General features: G+C 40.7%; 1 protein-coding gene across 3 annotated transcripts in view; it reads right to left on the bottom strand.

Annotated features, from left to right (window-relative positions):
• DOCK10 (dedicator of cytokinesis 10) overlaps positions 1-20390 on the bottom strand; it is a 216862-nt gene that overhangs the window by 888 nt on the left and 195584 nt on the right. For all 3 annotated transcript variants that reach the window (XM_054723258.1, XM_054723257.1, XM_054723259.1), the window contains exons 48-55: positions 20250-20356; positions 18153-18275; positions 17903-18016; positions 8708-8854; positions 7437-7647; positions 6047-6237; positions 3857-3957; positions 3543-3681 (exon numbers count right to left, since the gene is read on the bottom strand). In XM_054723258.1, the coding sequence (XP_054579233.1) occupies positions 3543-3681; positions 3857-3957; positions 6047-6237; positions 7437-7647; positions 8708-8854; positions 17903-18016; positions 18153-18275; positions 20250-20356 (1133 nt within the window). The remainder of the gene's footprint in view (positions 1-3542; positions 3682-3856; positions 3958-6046; positions 6238-7436; positions 7648-8707; positions 8855-17902; positions 18017-18152; positions 18276-20249; positions 20357-20390) is intronic.

Genomic DNA, 20390 nt, shown 5'->3' with positions numbered 1-20390 from the left:
ATTTAAAGTATCATCACAATATTCTTCAACTATCAAACATAAATTACTAAATGTTTGGGTAAACCATATGAATGTATCTGAGTAATACCAGAATTTTATTTCATTCTAAAAGTTTATCATTTAAATTGTCGACATCCAACAAAACAGAGACATCTGAAACCTCATTTAAATGTGTTAATGGAAATATGAGAAAAATATACTTTTGAAAATGTTAATATATGTAAACAATACTTTCCTGTTAGATCTGTTCAAATTATGACATGTAATCACAATAACAACAATGAAACCCTCAGAAACCTCTAAAAATGTATCTCTCTACAGAAGAGACAATGAATATTTTAAGTTTCTAGTTATGGAGATTTCCCCACCAACTCCACACATTATTATGCTTTAGCTTTATTGCTTTTCCAAGATAGAACTGCCACTTCTGTCCCCACAGAGCACCAGAATCCTCTACTACCAATTCATTCTCCTTATGGTCAATGTCACAAGTTTTACTTAAATAATTTGGCAAATAATGTTTCTAAAGAGGATGTCAAACTCTGAGAGCAATATGCCTTTGCATCTCATCCACTTGGCACCATCACACAGCAGATCTGTTCTTTCCTCTGTATTTTATTTTTAATATCCATTACCACCATTTACTTCTCTGTGCTGTCATCCTTCTGAATGTTGAAACAGACTCCAAGTGAGCATCTTCTATTCATGTTTCATTCAGATACCTACGTATATGTACTACTATGGCTTCATAGAAGGAGGCTTTTAAGCTTTTTGTATATTTGTAAATAGTGTGGCATTCTGGCTGTCTATAAGGGTAATTATTGCCTGTTTGTCACTTTGATAACTCAAGCTGCTTCACCTCAACATATTTGCACAATAGTGTCCACTTCATCCAGTTCCATCTCTTCCCTTACAGTACATGTTCTTGCACTAAGTCAATGACTTCAGGCTGCCCTTTCAGCTAAGACTTTCCTGGACACTCTTGGAGTGAATTGCATAATTAATTCTATTTCTATGCCTGAATCCATTCTAATTATGTTTCTATTTTTAAAAGTTCAGTGGTAGAATTACTCTTCACTGTATTTATATATGTACCTGTTTCCAGAATATCTACATGAATATATAGGTACATGAAGGTACACATGCATTATAGATCATGGTTCATTTCTATATTATAGGATTTACTAAGATTTGCCTATCCTTCCCTCCACTAGAGTTCAAACCCAAACATGGTCTAATGCATTTTCATTAAAAAAAACAAACACACCTGAGAAAAGCATCAAACAATTTTTTTGTTATAAACATAAACTGAAACAAATATATAATATTTAAAAATACTATAGACTTTACAGACCTTATCTTTTGTTAACTATTTCTGATTTCAGGAAGTTGTTCATTGCAACCAACTCAAAGCACTTACCAATGGTTATCATGAAAATAGCTTTTTTTTTGCTCTAAATAACACAGTTTGCTATGGATAATTTGTACTTATGATTGATAATGATCAATTAAATAGTCCCACCATTAGGAATCTCCTCTACAGAGTTAGAAGTTAGTATTCTGTCCTTATTTTAATCTAAGGTGGAAATGTGGAATGGCCATATTATAGAGTAAATCATTTTTTAAGGAGCACTTTTTTTTAAGATATCATGTATTTTGTGGTCATTTTCCCAGATATAAACCATATGGACAAATCCCCATAGAAGCTCTAGACCAGGAGAAAGTTAATCTTTCCTGCTGAATGATCTATTTTGTTTACTGAATAACAAGACCTGTTCAATCCATCAGTTTCTTTTCTTTGCATCAGTTTGAAGGAAGCATGAAATCAAATGTTGCTTCTCATAGCACAGGTTTTCTGGAAAATCAATTATTTTTCTTTCCCCACCCCTTAAGCACCTGGTTCTAGTTTTTTGTCTTTTTGTTTTAGCAGTTTGGAGTATAGTGAGTCTTTGTTTTGGATACAAATGAGTTCAAATATTTTAAAAAGTTGGTGAAGTATGAATTTTGTTTTTAAAAGCTACGTTGTTAATTTTAGTTTTAATTAGTAGCCCCCCCTCCCATATTCACTTACCTATCAATAGAAATAAAGTTGTTCTAATTAAATAAAAAACCTCAAGAACAATAGCCACTACGGGTTGTCAGGGAAAAATGAACAGTTAGAAAGAGATAGGTAGACCAGAAGGCCACAAAAGACAGAGTAGACATAAGGAAAGAAAAACATACCACTTTTGCTTACAGTACTGAGGGAAATACTAGACACAGAGGAACAGAAGTTGTATAAACACGGACTGCAACAGAGCTGCCAGGGAAAAAAGAGAAAAGCATTTTTGCTCAAAGTTTCAAGGTCAGATGCAATGTACAGTTGGAAGCAAGCATTTCTTCACCACTTTTTTCAACTTTGAGATCCATTGTTCTTTCGGTTTCACTCTCAGATTTATGAGTTCCCCAGGCTATCAAAGCATCACTCCTGAGCATTTAATTCCCACCAGCTTCTTAAGAATCCCAAGCCAATACTCCCTCCTCTAAGAATCCTATCCAGAGAGATTAATTCTCTCTAACACAAGTCAATTAACCACGTCGTTCTCCAGCTTTCATAGAGGGTTTAAAATGTGGGCAGAAGGAAATGGAAAATAAGAAAAAAGAAGCATATATGAGAAAAGCAATTAGAATAAAAGAAGTATAGGATTCATTTTGTATTTCCTGAATAGTGTTGATGGTACTAGACCATTTAAGGATAGGAAGGAAACTAATATTTAATGAGTGGCTACTATGCATGAGGCACTATTTGGAGATTAGTTCAAGTTCTCCCCCTTAATTATTCTGTAAAGAACACATCTAACTCCTAGAGGGGACCACAGTGATGAGATGTCAGGTAGAGTGTAAGGCCGACTCTCAGCACCTCAAAAAATACTGTGATATCGAATGTCCACATTTTGTGCATAGCCTTATATGCTGGACAGATGCCAGAAGTCATAGATGACTTGCTGGTAGGGTGGGGGATTGAGTTTTATCCCAATTCTGCACATCTATAGGAGGCCCTGCCTCTGTAGAGGCAATCTTGACTTTAAAAAGCCATGTCTTTCTTAGTCCTGGTATTCTTTCTGAGTATGGTGCAGAGGCCCCTAGTGGCAGAACTGTGGAACTCCACATCACAGCCTGGGGAGGTGTGAGGTCTTAAAATCAGAGGAAAAGGGAGTGGTAGCAAATCCTACCAGGAATCCTACCCAGTGTTTCTTGATGTCTAATAGGGTCCATCTGTCCTAGAAAACCAACAGCTCATATGATTTGATTAAACATCTCTGAAGACTGAAAAGCATCTGGGCTCTCATCTTTTTCCCCCCAGCCTTTCTTCTCTAATCTGATCTCTGCTTTGAGGTAAGGGACTGTGCATGGTGGAGAGGACAAGTCAGCAGCATGGTGCTCACATAAGGTGCAGTGACATCAGCAGCAAGAAAAGAGACTTTCCGGTTCTTGTGGCATTGGGGTCAAAATGGACACTTTGGATGAATGAACAGCACGGGCCACCCCAAGGAAAGCCTCACCTGCTCATTCATGATTACGGAGAGTTCGCTGAGCATGTCCTTATAATGGGACCTCAGTTCTTCCTGGTACTCCAGCTGGTCTTCCTTGATGAGGCGTTCATTAACATCTAGGGCCTGCCCACACGCATCTGCAAATTGCCTTTAGCGACAGCAAGAAGCAAATTAACAACCAGCCACAGAGACAGGCCACTCAAAGTGAGGCTGCTGATAGACTCTGCCACCCAGAAGGAGGTTGGTCAGGTGGCTTCCTGGGGAATTCAAGACTCCTCGTCTGAAGGATCCCAAGGAAGAACATTCCACAAAGAAGAGCTTACCTGAAGATTTCCTTCAAAAGCTTTACTTGGTTGTCAGGGTATTTCTTTGCTTTGGTTTCTTCAAGAAAAGCTCGTGCATAGGCCATGGGCCCTGCATTAACCTATTGGGGAGAAGATAATTTGCAGAGGATGAGCCCACTTCCTTCATGGAGGAGCCCGCTCCACAGCTGGGAGGAGTAGCCACTTGTGCACCAATCGTGTGGGGCCCCAGTTCTCTCACATCACCGCGAAGTCCACTAATTTGTTATCTGTTTCATTGTTGGCCCCCCACAACTGGCCAATCAGCTACTACAGGACACATCAGAGCTCAACACGCCATTGCCATCCTTCCCAAACTTCAGTTACTTGCCCAGCATCTCACGTGTTTGCCATATCAAATACGGCTTTAACTTTATTACTTTTTATTGAATTTATTGGTGTGACATTAGTTAATAAAATTATTAGGTTTTAGAGTTACAATTCTCTATTACATCATCTGTATATTGTATGTATGTTCACCACCCCAAGTCAAGTCTTCCATCATCATTTATCCCTCCTTCACTCTCTCAAACTATTTTTTTCTTAATATGTTTGAAAACTAGATTCCCTTTTATTTACTTAAATTTAAGTTAAACATCTGTGAAATACAATGTCTGAGGTGCTAGTTTTTTTATTAGCATTAAAATAAACACACAACTATTAATAAAAGGCATTCCACAGAGGTGGTGGTGTACACACCTCACTGGGAACTACCGTCTATTGTATTCCACTTGACAGTCTGGCTTAGATTCTGGCCCAACGTGGCATTATCAGATTTGCAGAATGTATGCTCAGGTCCTGATCATACTCACACACAAGAGTAGGCTCACACTAGTGAGGGAGTCCATATTTCTTAGTGCTTATAATGTTTTAAAGTGACCGTGTAGCTTGTAAGGAGTAGGGGAAAGAGAAGGAAGCTAATGCTGTACTTGAGCCATCTGCAGATGTCTATGGCCTCTAGGCATGGCCAGTGTGGTGGAATGAGCAAACAGTGCTGGGTGCTTTCTGTTGCTTCTCCAGCTTCCACCTCTAATTTCCTCTGCTCATCTGTGTGCTGAGGGAAGTTGTCCCATTTGGAGTATAACTATGGTTCTCTTGCATCCTGGCTTTTAAAAATTTATTATTATTATTTATTATTTTTGAGTCAGCCATGGGGTATACAGACAAGATGCTGGCAGGGAAGAAGACAGCCAGGTCAATATCAGGATCCACATTACTGATTTTTCATTTTGCATCAGGCTTCGATACAGCTCCGTGTGATACCGTTACTGGCCTGCCTTTATTTAAAAGGTTAGTATTTTGTTCATTATGAATTTTTGACATTATTTTTTATTTTTAAAAATATTGCATTATAATATTTTATCATGATTACTGAGTTTTTGATGCATTCCCTAAAATTGATGCCCAAGGTGAGTGCCTTACTTGCCTCACCCTAGTTTCAGCCCCTAGAGGGTATTAAGTAAGTGCCAGCCTTCCTCCTGGCAGTCCTCTAGCAGGGACTAAGTCTACCTGTATGTTTGTCTGTCATTAGCAGGCTCTCTCAGCTCTCTCTCTGCTTCCAATGATTCCTCTTTCTCCCCAGTTTTCGGGCCTAGGAAGAGTAGCAGCCCCTCCCTCAGTCTTGCCAGCTCTTGTGCCTACCCTTGTTGGTTTCCTTAAATACTGCTCAGACTTGCAAATAGTCTATCTATTGTATTTCCTTTAATCGCCCACTGTGAGCAGGCCACCTGCTTCCTATCAGGACCTTGGCAGCCAAATAAATATTGATGCACATTTTATGAACTAATATACATTCTAAAAATAGGTGTTTTTGAACAGTTTTATAAGGCTCTTAGTGACAGATATTTATAAGAGAGACACGTTATTTGTTAATTAATTCCTTTGTTGGAATTTAGAATCTAGAACATAGTTTATCCAAAGAAGATAGGAAAGGAGGGTTAAGGAAGAAGGTACTTTATTTTCAGCTAAAGTTAAGAAAGGCTTATCTCTAGGCATTTGGCACCATTTATGTACATTTACAATGAAACAAAATTTTAAAAACTCAGATAAAGGTGCTGGATGGTATCACACGCAGAAAAATATCTCTTATACCCTTTGTAAAAAAATAAATGTCAAGGTGTGTTGTACCAGGTTCCACGGGCCACATGCATCTCAGCCTTTGGCAACGCTCACCTTCACGCTGACACTTCCTTGGAGTTTGAGCTGCAGTCGGATCATGTCCACCTCTTCCATTGTGCAGAGCTGGTTAAGCTCAGAGACTTTCTTGGACATCTCGTCGATTGCCACTTCAATAGGATTCAGTTCTGTGCTCCACTGGCTTATGACTTGGATTCTCTTCTTCACATAGGGAAACAAGTGGCTGGCTGCCAGGAGCAACACGAGAGAATGGAAAGGCTGAGGGTGAGTGCAGAGTCAGGGGTCCCCTGAAGGTACAGACCACCCCATAGGATGTTTTTTGCACACAGCTCGTTCGTCCTGCTTGTTTTTGTGCATATGAGTTATTGCTTGTCCTGTGTGCCACGTGCCCTCCCTCCTCTTAGCGTCTGCCCCAGCTACCTTCACCTGCCATTCTCTTCCACACCTCCCTAGCCATGTCCTCATTCTCAGGGCTGGATAAGACCTCAATTTTGAGTCATTCAACACTGAAAAGATTATAGCTTCCACCACAACTTGCAGTTCAAATAGAAACTACCCTAAGCCACAATAAAGAATGCTTAAATAAATACTGAATGGCCTATGTTATAGTAGCTTTGTTTTAGACTTTTTTTTAATTAGAAAAGTTCTGGAAAAGTTTACTGAAGGAGAATGTTTCCTCTAGTTTGGATGTCACTGCTATTTGTCTGTCTATTGCATAATCCAGGATTGTTCATCTCTCACACAGTTTAGGTATCACTCGTCCAGAATGTCTTTGCTCATCTTTCCCCTCAGCCTACCTTAGGAGTCCCCCTCCTGTGCTCCCATTTCATTTCCTATGCTGTGTTCGCCTGAAATTCTTGCTTTACTTAGCTCTTTCGTCTACCAGACTGTGAGCATCTTGAGGGCAAGACTCGTGTTTTATTTCCTTGAATTGCCAGTATAGTGCCCGGCATGTAGTCGGCACTTGTTGAAAGCTTGTTGACTAGCTCACAGAATAGATTTAGATGGTACTGGAAGGGATGGTGACCATCCTCTGCACTCATTTTACAGATGAGGAACCACCCTTCCAGAGCGACTTAGGATCTTGCCCCAAAGCACACAATTCTGAGAGCTTCTAATCGTGAAATCACTGAGGGTAGATTCAGGGAGAGAGAAGCGTGGCCTTCCCAAGACACGGACACCATGACCTTTGTGACTAAGTTCTACAGGGAAGGGATTAGTAAAGTAACTACTGACAATTTCTCTTCTGGTTGACTTCTCAAGGGTGTCCTTCTTGACAGATTGTAAGGAAGGGGAAATCCTCTCTTCCTGGCAAACGTCCATGGTGGCACATTCGGGGCACTCGTCTGCCAGGGTGAAATGTGCTGATTTTAACTTCTCCAGCCCCGTGAAGGGCCTGCACGGCCCCTGGGCGGGCTGCACCTACTTGTCAGGACGGTCCTGCGCTTGCACTGCTCCTCCACGCCACCGTGCTTCTTGCCCGACAGCGTGAAGGGCGTCTCAAACACAAAGCGGTTGATGTTGTGATGCATTTCAAAATCCGTCTTCCTGTCCTCTATTTCCTTTTCCTCAAAAAATGGTGTCACATAGGTCACCTGGATGTAGGCATATTTGGGGTCCAAATCCTTCGGGTTTACCTATATGAACACATGATGGTGAAAGAAAGAGTGATGAGCCTAATGTACTTCGAAAAGAAAGGCAGGGAGCTCTGTGTTCCCTCAGCTGGCATCCTAGGTGGGGGGGCTACCCTGTCTCCTTGGAGAAAAATGGGCTTTATATCATCATATGAGAGTACCTGCCTGGACTGTGGTCAGGCAGCCAGACTGTGGTGGAGGTAGGATTGGAGCCAGCTGGCCGAGTAGCCGAGGCTCTTCGAAACATAAGCCAGCTTTTCCTGCCCTGTCTTCTGAAACACTCTTCTACCAACCTGTGTTTTGAAGACCTGCCATTCTCTAAACACATTTGCCCCTTTCATGCCCCTGTCACTACATGTTCTGGGCTGTTCAATATGCCCTTTGCTTCCAGCAAACACCTCCTCACCCTGCAATTTCCAGCTCAAACATCATCTCCTCTGGGAAGCACTGCCCACACGAGAATGAGCTGGTCAGGGAGCCCCTTCCCCGAGCTTTCCCTGTCTGACTTGTTGTCTCTCCATGGCACTTCATTGCACTTCATTTAATTAGCTGTTTGTAGACATAGTTCTCTTCTCAGCTCCATGTAAACTGGGAGATCTTGGAAAAAGAGTCTTTGTACCCCAGCTCCTAGTTTTGGGGGTGGCATGCCGTAGGTGCGTAATAGAGGTTGGCTAAAGGACTGAAAGCATGTTAGAGGATTCTGAATAATATAGCCATAGGATGTAAGCATTGGCCTTCTGGAGCCACCAGAAGATTAATTAGATATCCACAGGTTAATACAATGTAACTGGCAAGTCTGCTATTATCACAGAGAATAGATGTCAAAATTGGTATGACCTCCCAGACCGAAGAAATACATTTTTGCTTTTTCTCTAAGTCCACCATTGGGCACAATCACTTTAAATCTTTGGTTGCTATACAAGTGCAAATAACCAATGGGAAAAATAGGGAACTTAGAAGTTACTTCAATAAACACATAATGTTTTTGCCAAAAATAATCACCAATCAACCAACCAATAAACAAACAGGCAAACACCCAAAATGAATATTAAATTTCCTCTACCTTGTTGGAATCCTGTATTATCTTCACGTTGTCTGCTCCGAATTTATCTGCATACAGCTTGAGCAGTCTTTGGGAAATCTCTGACAGACCTGTCAGCTTAGGCTCTTTATAAATAAACTCTTTACCTTCTTCTTCTTCAAAAAAACCCTATGGAAGATACATAAGGAACCACCAATTTTATCAGAAAACTCCAATTGCACATCACAAGCAAAACAAAAGTCGTTTATCCAGTCTTTTGGTTGTCATCCAAGCCACTAACTAGCACCCTACAAAGTCAAAATCAGAGAAAAGCCAAGTGAGGAAAACAAAATATCATGCTAGAATCAGTCATTAATGGAAACACTCCCCCACCAGGCTAAAGAACCTCATGGGATATCTTAAAATATTTTCTCTATTTGTAGAAATCAATGGTAATACCTATCTGCTGCATATATTTTGGGGGAAGGATGCCCTCATGTGGCAGCCTGGGGTAGAACACAGTGTCTGGAATAATTGGCATTTTTTCAGAGAGCAGTGTCATTTTTAACGAGGTCTTCTCGAAGTCTTCGAAGCTAGTACAGGAAACCCTGAGGGGCACGTGAAGGTATCTACGTGGGTGGATATGCACCCACATCATCTTAAAGAGCTGCAGCTCTGGTATTGTAATCACAGAAATTGCATGTGGTAGGCTCCCAAGTACTGTTATTTAAAAAAGAACTTTCCATTAAGTCTGGGGCCTGATGCAACTTGGCTATATGCAATTTCATCATTCAATTTGCTTTCCTAGTAGATCTTCTTCATTTTTTGCAAAGCTAGACCTATTAGAATAGAAAATAGTAAAGCAACCAATTGTGGCATCATTTTTATGCCATAGGAGCAAGTAGGTCTTAGCCTCTATTAATCTGTCTGGTTTGAAATAGGGGGAGAGAATATTCCTTTATCTGTGGATAACTAAGTGAGGTAATCTTTATGATTCCTTCCCTTTGAAGAGACACAGGGAATTTTTCCTGTGGGACACGTGGCCTTCGATTACTGGGTTAAGTCTGGAGTGAAGATTCCAAGTGTGTCTGGTTTCTTCTGACTCAGAATTTACCTCAAGGGTATGGCTGTTGAGAGCCAGCTGAAGACAATGGAGGTCACAAAGAATCTTAGCTGTATTTTTTTGAAACTGTTATTGTTGACTATTTAAAAGATTCCTTATATATAAAAGACATGGATGAAATGTTCCCATGCTGGATTTTTCACAGCCAATGTGAGGTGAGAATAATAATTAAACTCAATCTGTATGGCGCCTTTGTACTTGAAGGCACTATTACTCATGTACACTTGACAATCATGAACAGGGTACTTTGCATGATAAGAGGGACACCACTGTATATTTGTAGAAGCCAAGGAACAAGGCACATTTGCCAGCACAGATCTTGTCAAGCATGAAATTAATTGTCTGTTTCCTTATGCATTTCCCGAAATGACTTTGGGCTTTTCAAAGTCAGGAAAGTGTCTTGTTCAACATGGTATGTGTAGTGTTTAGCATGATGCCTGGTCTTTAGGGGGATGTCATTCTACATTTGTTAAATTAGTAAACTGAAGAATAAAACAGTTCTAGTGGGCATACATCATAAAAAGGCATGTGTGCACCAGGTATAAATAGAAAATACTGTACTGCTTTAAAGAAATAAGGAAAATACAGTTTCTAAAGAAATAAGGAAAATATAATATAGTTTTTAATTGAACAATTTATTTGAGAAATGTTCAAGACCAAACACAGATGATTATGAGTAACTTGACCCTCAACTGCCAAAAAAAAAAAAAAAAGTGAGGCATGATTGTTGAAAGCATGAAAAGTAGCTCGCTATTGTTCCTCTAGACTTTGTAGTGGTGGTGAGGTCTGGCCCCATTCCCACATGACTTTCAGCTGCTGTTTTTCTGTCTTTGTGGAGTTTTGTTTTATTCAAGGTCAGAAGTTAGTGGCTAACATTGACAGACTGACATATCACAGAAATAAGACTTCTGAGGCCATCGACCAGAATCCCCCCAAGGCAATAGCTAAAGCAACATTTACAACTTCCATTCCAGTGAGAAAAATGTCTCCAAGTCCCAGGAAAATATTTTCTCACCACACTGTGAAAAACAGCACAAAGAGACATTTTCACTGTGAATTCTTGCCCCTCACAACTTTGTGAATTCAGAATTAGAAGGAGTGTGGGAAGCAAGATTTTATTGTTATTACTATGACCTCTGTGGTCTTGGTCATGACCTGTGACTTTCTTTCATCCCTACCCCTAGGTCTGGAGGATGGGAAATAGGCCCAGAAATCTATGGAGAGGTCCTAAGGACAGTGCCTGGGACATACAGGCCCTTGGTGAATGTCACCTATCATGAGGAGAATGAGGAGGATGTCAATAAAAAAAAAGTTTGTGTCAGTAAAGCAATTTGAGTTCTTATTCATATGCAGGGAAACAGCTTGAATGAGTTTTGAGAACTTAAAAAATACATACCTTCAGCTTCTCTTGCATAGAAACTATACTTTCCTTATTAGAAAAGTCTACTGATGCTCATTTCAATATTTTGGTATGGGATTGATCAGAAAGAAATGGTGATTAAAATCTATCTATCTATCTATCTATCTATCTATCTATCTATCTATCTATCTACCTACCTACCTAGCATGGAGATATAAACCTCTTGAGGCTATTTTATAAAACCACTAAAATGGAGCTGGATTAACAGAATAAAGTATTTCATCTGCTGTTTGCCAGGGTTGTAAGAGCATTTGCAGCCAGAGAAATAGCAGCTCTGAAAATGTTGGCAATGCGTGCTTAACTTTGACCCAAGAAAACGATCAAAGCCAAGCCCACTGAACCACAGGACACTACCTTAAAGAAGGCTTCAATTTCAGCTCTGTCTATGAAATAAATGATTTATAAACAGGGACAAAAGGTGATGAGGACCCAGGGACAGTTTTTCTTTTGTGTTAGCTACAAGGTCATGAGTGCACTGCGTTTCAAGGCAACAGGAAATGTGACCTCTGCATTTCTCTTGCTAGTTTCATTTTTTAAAATGTCGTTTTACAATGCAATAAAAACCCTAATCTGTCTTATTCTCAGGAAACAGCACACATTCTACTTAAACAAGAACTTTGATTCAGTAGAGTTAACTTGCATGGATTATGAAACTCTAATAGATTATGATTAAAAACTAGAGGCCCAGTGCATGAAATTCATGCATGGAGGGGGTTCCTCAGTCCGGCCTGCACCCTCTCCAATCTGGGACCCCTCGGGGGATGTCTGACTAACATCCCTCTCGCAATCTGGGACGACTGGCTCCTAACCACTCACCTGCCTGCCTGATCACCCCTAACCCCTCTGCCTGCTGGCCTGACTGCCCCTAACCCCTCTGCCTGCCAGCCTGATTGCCCCTACCTTGCCCCCCTGCTGTCCTGATTGCCCCTACCTTGCCCCCCTGCCAGCCTGGTCACCCCCAACTGCCCTCCCCTGCCAGCCTGATCTTGCCCCCAACTGCCCTCTCCTGCTGGCCTGATCACCCCTAACTGCCTCGGCCTTGGCCCCCACTACCATTGCTTTGTCTGGAAAGAAGTCAGACGTCTGGAAGATGGCTGGTCGACCCAGTCTAATTAGCATATTACCCTTTTATTAGTATAGATAGATTATATAGGATAGGATTGCTTAAATGGGGGGGGGGAGCCTTTTATAGCAGGAGGAGGTGCTCTTGGCAGACAAAAATACATAATCCCTATATCTGGACTGATAGCCAGCCATATGCACTATACTGCCAAACCAGTCATTAAAAAATTGAATCACTTTCTTACACCTTACACCAAACAGCTGTAGCCCTTAAAACCCTTCCTCAGCCCCCACCTCAGGTTCTGCCTTCGCAGTTCATCTAGATTTGGTTCTGATTGGTTGGTTTCTATGCCAGTCAGCGTCAAAAGCTCTGCCTCCTAGCAGCCATTGGCTCCTCGCACTTCACCCAGATTTGGTTCTAATTGGTCAGTGTCTATGCTAGTCAGCGTCAAAAGCTCTGCCTCCTAGCAGCCATTGGCTCCTCGCACTTCACCCAGATTTGGTTCTAATTGGTCAGTTTCTATGCTAGTCAGCATCAAAAGCCCTGCCTCCTAGGCAGCCATTCGCTCCTTGCACTTCACCCAGATTTGGTTCTGATTGGTCAGTTTCTATGCCAATCAGTGTCAAAAGCTCTGCCCCCTTGGCAGCCATTGGTTCCTCACAATTCACCCTGATTTAGTTCTGATTGGTTGGTTTCTATGCCAGTCAGCATCTCCGGGCCTATCTCTAGGCCTGATCATAGAGGCAGGGCTGATCAGCAGCTGCCCTAGGCTGCTGGTGAGCTGGCTGAACTGCTGACCTCTGGGAGAGAGAGAGAGGCTTGGCTGCTGGCAAGGCCGGAGAGAGACGCAGGGTCTAGTCACCCTGCTTCTCTCTCCCGGCCTTGCCAGAAGCCGCTGCTGCTGCTGCTGATCAGCCCCACCTCTCTCTTTCTTTAAGGGATCAGCAGTTCAGCCCACTTACCTGCTGCATGCACAGCCTGGCATTCGGTCCAGGCTGCTGGCGAACAGGCTGAACTGCTGACCTCTGGGAGAGAGAGAGAGAGGCTTGACTGCTGGCAAGGCCCAGAGAGAGAAGCAGGGTCTGATCACTCTGCTTCTCTTTGGGCCTCGCCAGCAGCCCGCTGCTGCTGCTGATTAGCCCTGCCTCTCTCTCTTTGCGAGGTCAGCAGTTCAGCCTGCTTGCCTGTTGCACGTGCAGCCTGGCGTTCGGTTGAGCCTTCAGTCGTTGTGGATGTTATGACCCTGACTCTTTATATATATATAGATGTACTTCAATAAACTGACACCTAAAATTATTGACCCCTTTCATATTTTTGCAGGTACTTCCGAATTTTGCAATGTTCCTGAATCACTATTGGGATGTCAGATATAAATGCTCCTGATGTTACATTCAATTGATTCCAAGGTCATAAAGGAATGCATTGAAAGAGGAATCAGTGAGTAAAAGATGGGTCAGAAAATATTAATAATGGGCTAAATGCTAAGAGAAGAAAAGCTACAAGAATTCAGAGAGATGGTTCCATATACATATAAACTCAATTACATATATATGTTGTCTATATCAGTGACTTTCATATTGATGGGGAGTCAGAAAGTTGTATCACATCCCCAACTATACATGCACCATTCCTCCTTGCCCAATCGCTTTCGTATTAAGATTCTGAGATGCATCTACACCCACATAAGCATGGTTGAGAATCAAGGAATCTACATCCTTTGGTGAATGGGATAAAATTCCCCAGGCCTTTCACTTAACTCATTCCAGGGGCATCTGCTGTTTTAAGTTATGCAATGGGCACTCGCTTGCTTGCTTTCATGCTAAATATCAGAGCCTAAGGATTTTATTGATGACAGTTGATGTTTGATCACTACTGCTGCTCATTATTCTGTAAATGAATATTTCAAGGACACTTTGGAGCTGCTTTCTATAGGCTGTTCTATGTAAAATTCCCATAGGCAATGATATCAGATGTTGCATCAGAAAATTCATGTTATGCAAGACTTGTGTTTTTAAAGTTCCAAGTTGTTTTGTCATGTCTGGCTTATTGCAGACATCGTATTAACTACTCCAGCCAGTACTGTAAAATGCAAGCATCAGTCTAGCTGGGATCCTAAAAGATTTACCCAAAGGACTTTGTGGAGGCAACAAAGGGTCTATTGCATATGCTATTTGCATAATCTTTGAAACATGATTACAAGACATGTCGATCTGGATATTAAAAGGTAAAATTTACATGGACATAAAGTATCATCACAAAAAAGAATTATTGTTGACCATGGGGATTATGCTAATCAAGTAGTCAGGACTTTATCTTAGATCTTCGGAACCTTCATTCTGCACACATTTGGGGCACTGTCCAAGCTTATTTGGTATTTCCTTATCATCAAACGTGAAGTGAAGTGCACTGTCTGCTTCTGTCCAATGTATTAGTGCCCATCTCCATTTGGGTTCTTAGGGCAGGCATCTGAACATCATTTGAACAATGATGACCAAGGCTCTACATTGCTGCTTATCAGGATGACCTCCATTAGTCTCCCTTGGTCAGGGGTGGCTTTGCCCTTTAATAAAATCTCACATTGGAATTTTTAACAAAAGACAATTGAGAAGAGTGGCAACATTAAAAAGAAAAAGCCAGGTGCACAATCAGCACACTTTATAGAGGAATCTGCAAAAAGAACAAAGTTAAGTCATTTGAAAATAGCTCTCCCCAATCCTTCCCCGTTGCCCCCTCAGTCTATTTAGTATAGGGATTTTCAAGTATTCTTTTAGTAGGTGAGTTAAGGACCCATGGCCCCAAATTTATAAGTGAAGGTGGAAAATACTGATGTGGTATAAATGTAGGAAGGGACTTAAAGAATTACAAAAAAGTATGTACCAGACAAGCAGAGTTGAATGTGGACAACATGTGGATATTGCAAGAATTTGTCTTTCTACTTTAATCAACAATAATTATGTTGAACCACATGAAGTTGCCATCTTTTCCCCAAGAAAGTATGGTTGAATATGGGCAATTTCATATGGTTCAAAAGAATGCAGAGGAAATTCTGTGTCACAGAGTTCTAGGTACTGGCATGTTATTTCTGTCTCTGCTTGTCCTCCAGATTTCTTATATTGCTTCTTTCTGCATCTCAGGAGACTTAACCTGACCTCCTGAGTAAAGATTTAGTCTATTGTTCATCTTCTGTGTTGGGAATTAATACCATTACCTTTGAGAACGCTCAGAGCCAGCACAATAGAGAACCCTATTTCTCTACCATACTCATTTGTAAAAGGGCAGGCTCTTTTAGGAACCTGGGAAGGTGCCCATCAATGGCCACCACTCCAAGTTTTAAAATTCTGAGCACCCCCATGCTCTTCTTCATCAGCCAGAACACAGTGGCCTGAAGTGAGCAGGCAATACCCAATACTGAGTCTACTATCCATATGTGGTGCCCATATTTATCTGTGTGAGTGTGTGTGCATGTATGTAGGTTTTCAGACTACATCTACTGTAGTGCAGAAGATATTACATATGAAAAATAAAGGATACATTTTTGTAATTCAGATAACTGGAGTAAACACAGTTTAGTTCGAGGAAGCAGGATGACTCCCAAATGAATGGAAGCAGGATTATCTCCCCTTTGTACCAAATGTTGATTGGCACAAAAAAGTTAAGGTTCAGTAAAACCATATAGAAGGAAGTGTGAGAATTTTTAGAGCATGCAAATGGAGCGAGAAAGAGAGAACTTACCACAGCCTGGAACAGTCAATACCAAAAGAAGAAAAAAGTAAACATCTGCATTAAAATCTGGTTGGAAAGCAGCCTAATTCATTTCCACCTGTTCAGTAGCCAGCATCTTAGGCATTGGTTGGAGAAACTACCAGGTAGGCAATCTGATTTTCATGATCAGAATATCAATGGCAGTCACTAAAAAGATCCTTTGAAGGACTGTAGACTCAAATGCAGGCTGGCTGACGGCATCTGTATGTCCCTGCTATGCTGCCATTCATTCCCTGGAGACTCTTTTTCCCCTATAGCCCTCAACTCCCACATCCCCTTTCTGATGCGGTTTTCTGCCATTTTTCTTGTTAATGTTTCAGCAAGGTCAAAAATATTTATTTTTTTGGTTCTTGTTCACTTTCAAGAAATCCCTTCCATTTCTCTCTCCTCCTCTCCTGCAGATCTGCACATTTCTCTGTCCCCAACATATTCTATCACTCCAGAGAGTTCAGATTCTTTTCCAGGGACCTCCCAAATATATAAATTTAGCTTCTCTCTGTAGACCATCTCCCCACATCTGTTCCTCATACCACCAGCTCTCTCTAATGCTGCCATGCTGTGGGAAAACTTGAGCTGGATCAATTTCTTTTAATTTTAAAAAATTTTATTGATTTCAGAGAGGAAGAGAGAGGGAGAGAGGGAGAAACATCAATGATGCAAGAGCATCATTGATTGGCTGCCTCCTACACGCCCCCTACTGGGGATTGAGCCCACAACCCAGGCATGTGCCCTTGATCAGAATCAAACCCGGGACCCTTCAGTCTGCAGGCTGATGCTCTATCCACTGAGCCAAACCAGCTAGGGCTGGATCAATTTCTTTATGGTAAGTGGCTACTCAGTGACATTTTCCTTTCCAGGTAGACAGCAGCTATCTTGACTAATTCAGAAATTAGTTTTCAAACTGTCTTCGATGACTAGAGGAAAATATCTATTTTTTCTAGAGACTTCAATGGGAAATGATCTAGAATGACCATGCTGCATGTAACTCCTTAGGAGATTCTGAGGAGAATAAGAGCTATGTGCAATAGTGCCTTACATGGTGGGGGGAGAAAAAAAAAACAGAAACAAGGGGACTGAGAGTCATTCCACCTGTGAACAAACAAGAATGGAATGTTTATCCACAGTCATAGTCTAAAGTATGTTTGCTGAAATATAAGAGTATTATAAACCTCCCTGAAAAGAATAGGATGGTTCCTGTGTCTATCCCACTTAAAGCACCAGTCAGAGATATTCAGAATTAATATATAATACATTCACTTTACTTTCAGGCAAATGCTATGGCTAGCTAATATTTTCCTTCTTGTTCATTGTGTATATAGTCAACTGAGAAAGGGAACTTTAAAATTACATTGACCTGTAATACAGGAAACAATAGTGTTCTGCATAAAAGCAGTGATAGTTTGAAAGTAGGGGAAAAGAAAATGTATGATTATAAAGTCTAAAGTTCATGGCTTTGATATGGTGGAGCCCCTAGAAATTATTTACTTTTTAGAAAGCTATGAATTTCATTTCTTAAAACATGTTGAATTTAATTTGACTTTGATATTGAGGCAAACCTATAATTAAATATTTTGGGGGTGAAATGGGAAAAAATACACTGAAAAATAAATGCCTTTCTTCTCCAAGAAGTTAGAAATCACTGTTTTAACTCAATCTGTATTAAGAGCCATGGAGTTCTCGACCCAGTACCTTCCTATGAACAAACATATAGACTCACACCCAGAGAAACACTCAAACATACCTAGACACATCCATACCCACACACCCTCAATCCTTTGGCACATGGAGTTAGATGTCTCATAAAGAATGAAAGACAGCGTTCAACTGCTCAACAGAATTCACAGATCATGCTGCCTCTAGTGAACTTACCTGCCCATAAAATGCCACGCGGTAGTACCGACCAAACAGTCGCTTCTCTGAATTTACCACCTCCGCAACTTTCAGATAGGACCGGTGAATGTCGTAGTAAAGATCCGATAATTTCTGAAACCATAAATCAAAGGGTCTCAAGTGATGGTACCCACATAAACAATAGGGAGTTTCTGCTTTTGAAAATAATAAGCAATGGACCCATTGAAAGTAGGATGTTGTCACTAATGTCTGGGTTTTGAAAACATACTTTGAAGTCTCTCTGCTTCTCAAAGACAGCAATGATGGGCTTGTTGACATCAGCGATGAGCTCGTATCTCTCAGACTTCCAGAGAAACTCCACACACATATATAGCTGCTCCACTAGGATATGCTGTAGTTCCTCAAATCAAAGCAAGGTATTTTATGATTGCCATTGTAGCTTATCACTGAAACTTACTTTCAAAACAGCTGCATTGTCAATTTTTTCATGGTGTGATCTCTGTGTTCCTTATTTTTGCTATTAGCATTTACATTTAGCCAGTAAGGGATGGTGATGTCATCTGGATTATGCCCTTTTCCTCATTCCCATCCCCTGATCAATTCCTTAATATTGCCAATTTAAATCTAAGAAATGCCTTCAATTTGCCTAGTTCTTTCCATTCTCACTGTCCCCAACTTCCATTGAACCTCTGCTCACTCTGAGACCCCTGCAGAGTCTTCTAGATAATCTGTCTTCCCACTCCAATTTTTTCTTTGTGATCCTCTCCAGTCATTCTTCTTTCTAAAACATGAATATGATCCTGAGGTCTCCCCGAACCTTGGTGGGACCCCCACTCTATGAATTGCTGTCCCAACTCTCTAGCATGGCATTCAAAGAGCTCCAGAGACCAGCACCAGCCTCCGTGACAGAGCCCCTCTCTCAGCACCCCGATGTTGACTTTGCATGTTGGCTATATCAGACCATACCACACCATTTTTAGGATTCATTCTCACCTTCCCACTTTTGCCTGTTTTGTTTGTTGCCACACCTATCAGAATGTTATTTTTTTTATTGACACCTTCAAGTCCTATTAAATGTCAAGACCCAGTGCCAAAGTCTGGAGAACTTTCATTTATGTCCCATCTATCTCCATCCCAACCACATTCACATAAAAAATGTTCCCTTTTAATTGTAGTCACATATAATGCCTGGAGTTATAGTTAACTAGAGGCCCAGCACGTGAAATCTCGCAAGACCCAGACCCTTCTTGCGTGAGTAGCTTGCTGCCGTGAGCCATTACACCGCTGCCATGAGCTTCGAGTGAGCTGGGTGGAGGAAGGGAGGGACCGAGAGGTGCTCCATGCACCTCCTGGTGACCGGTTGTTTGGTCGTTCTGGCGTTCTGGCATTATGGCCACTGGCCTTTTGTAGTATAGATGGGTCTCAGACTGGATACTACCCACTCTGAAGGAAGTTTGTCTTTCTCAAGGTTCTAAACTCTTTGAGAGCAGGAATTATGCCTGATTTATATCTGTCTCCCACCTTTAATTTAATGCTTCACATATATTAGTGGTTTAATGAATGTTCAATTGAATCCAATTATACATTCTCTAAAGCAGGTGGGTAATATTATTGGAATGTTTCTAACAATGTCTTTTAAGAAAATATTTTGAAACGTTATTTGAAACAGTTAATACAAATATGTAGTTGAATTCACTGTTTAATTGCAATGTACATTAAATTTATGTAGAACTACATGTAAAATTTCATTAGATCCATCCCCAAATTTGCTTTCTGTATTCTTACTTTCAATCTACAGTATATAATAGGATTTTTAAAAATTAACTTGTGTAATATTTTACTTACTTGATGAGGGGAGCTCTAGTTTCTTCACCAGAATCGTTGCTAAGTTATTCCCAGTTAGAAATACTTTTTATTAGTGAAGAAAAAAAACTATGGTTTGATATCAGAAGGTTTTTTGCAGAAACTAGTGAGCCCCTCTCTTCAAATATATTTGCAAAGAAACTTTCTAATGTATTTTAAAAAAGTTATTACCAGCTCACAAAAATTTCAGCATCCCTTACCACATTTACCAAAGGACCAGAGATTTGGTATCTTATATATGAGCTGATCATATATATTGGGTCCATCTTAGAGAAGTAAAGTTTAGTTTAAATTTTCATTGAAAATGATACTTTCTCAATGAAGTCTGATATTGATTAATCTTAGCTTAATTGTAGCCTGCATTTCATTTTGCCTCAGTCATATTATAGAGTAACTTTATTTGATTTCTGAATAAGACTTTCTCCCTACTATTTAGCTTGATATTACAAATCAATGCATCTTTTTTACTCATTTACTGTACATTGGATTACTTTGGTCTAACCTCATTGTATGGTGTGTCTTGCATTCCCGAATCTTCTTTCATTGCTCCTTCTTCTTTAATATTTGGGGTAATGCTCAGAAAAGCTGGCCAGCCCATAGAGAACATGCCTGGAGAGGACCAAGAGAAATGTAATATTATTTG

This window comes from Eptesicus fuscus, chromosome 11 (assembly GCF_027574615.1).
Source record: "Eptesicus fuscus isolate TK198812 chromosome 11, DD_ASM_mEF_20220401, whole genome shotgun sequence".
Classification (NCBI taxonomy): domain Eukaryota; kingdom Metazoa; phylum Chordata; class Mammalia; order Chiroptera; family Vespertilionidae; genus Eptesicus; species Eptesicus fuscus.
Note: the sequence above shows the minus strand (reverse complement) of the source record. Positions and strands in the feature narration are given on the sequence as shown.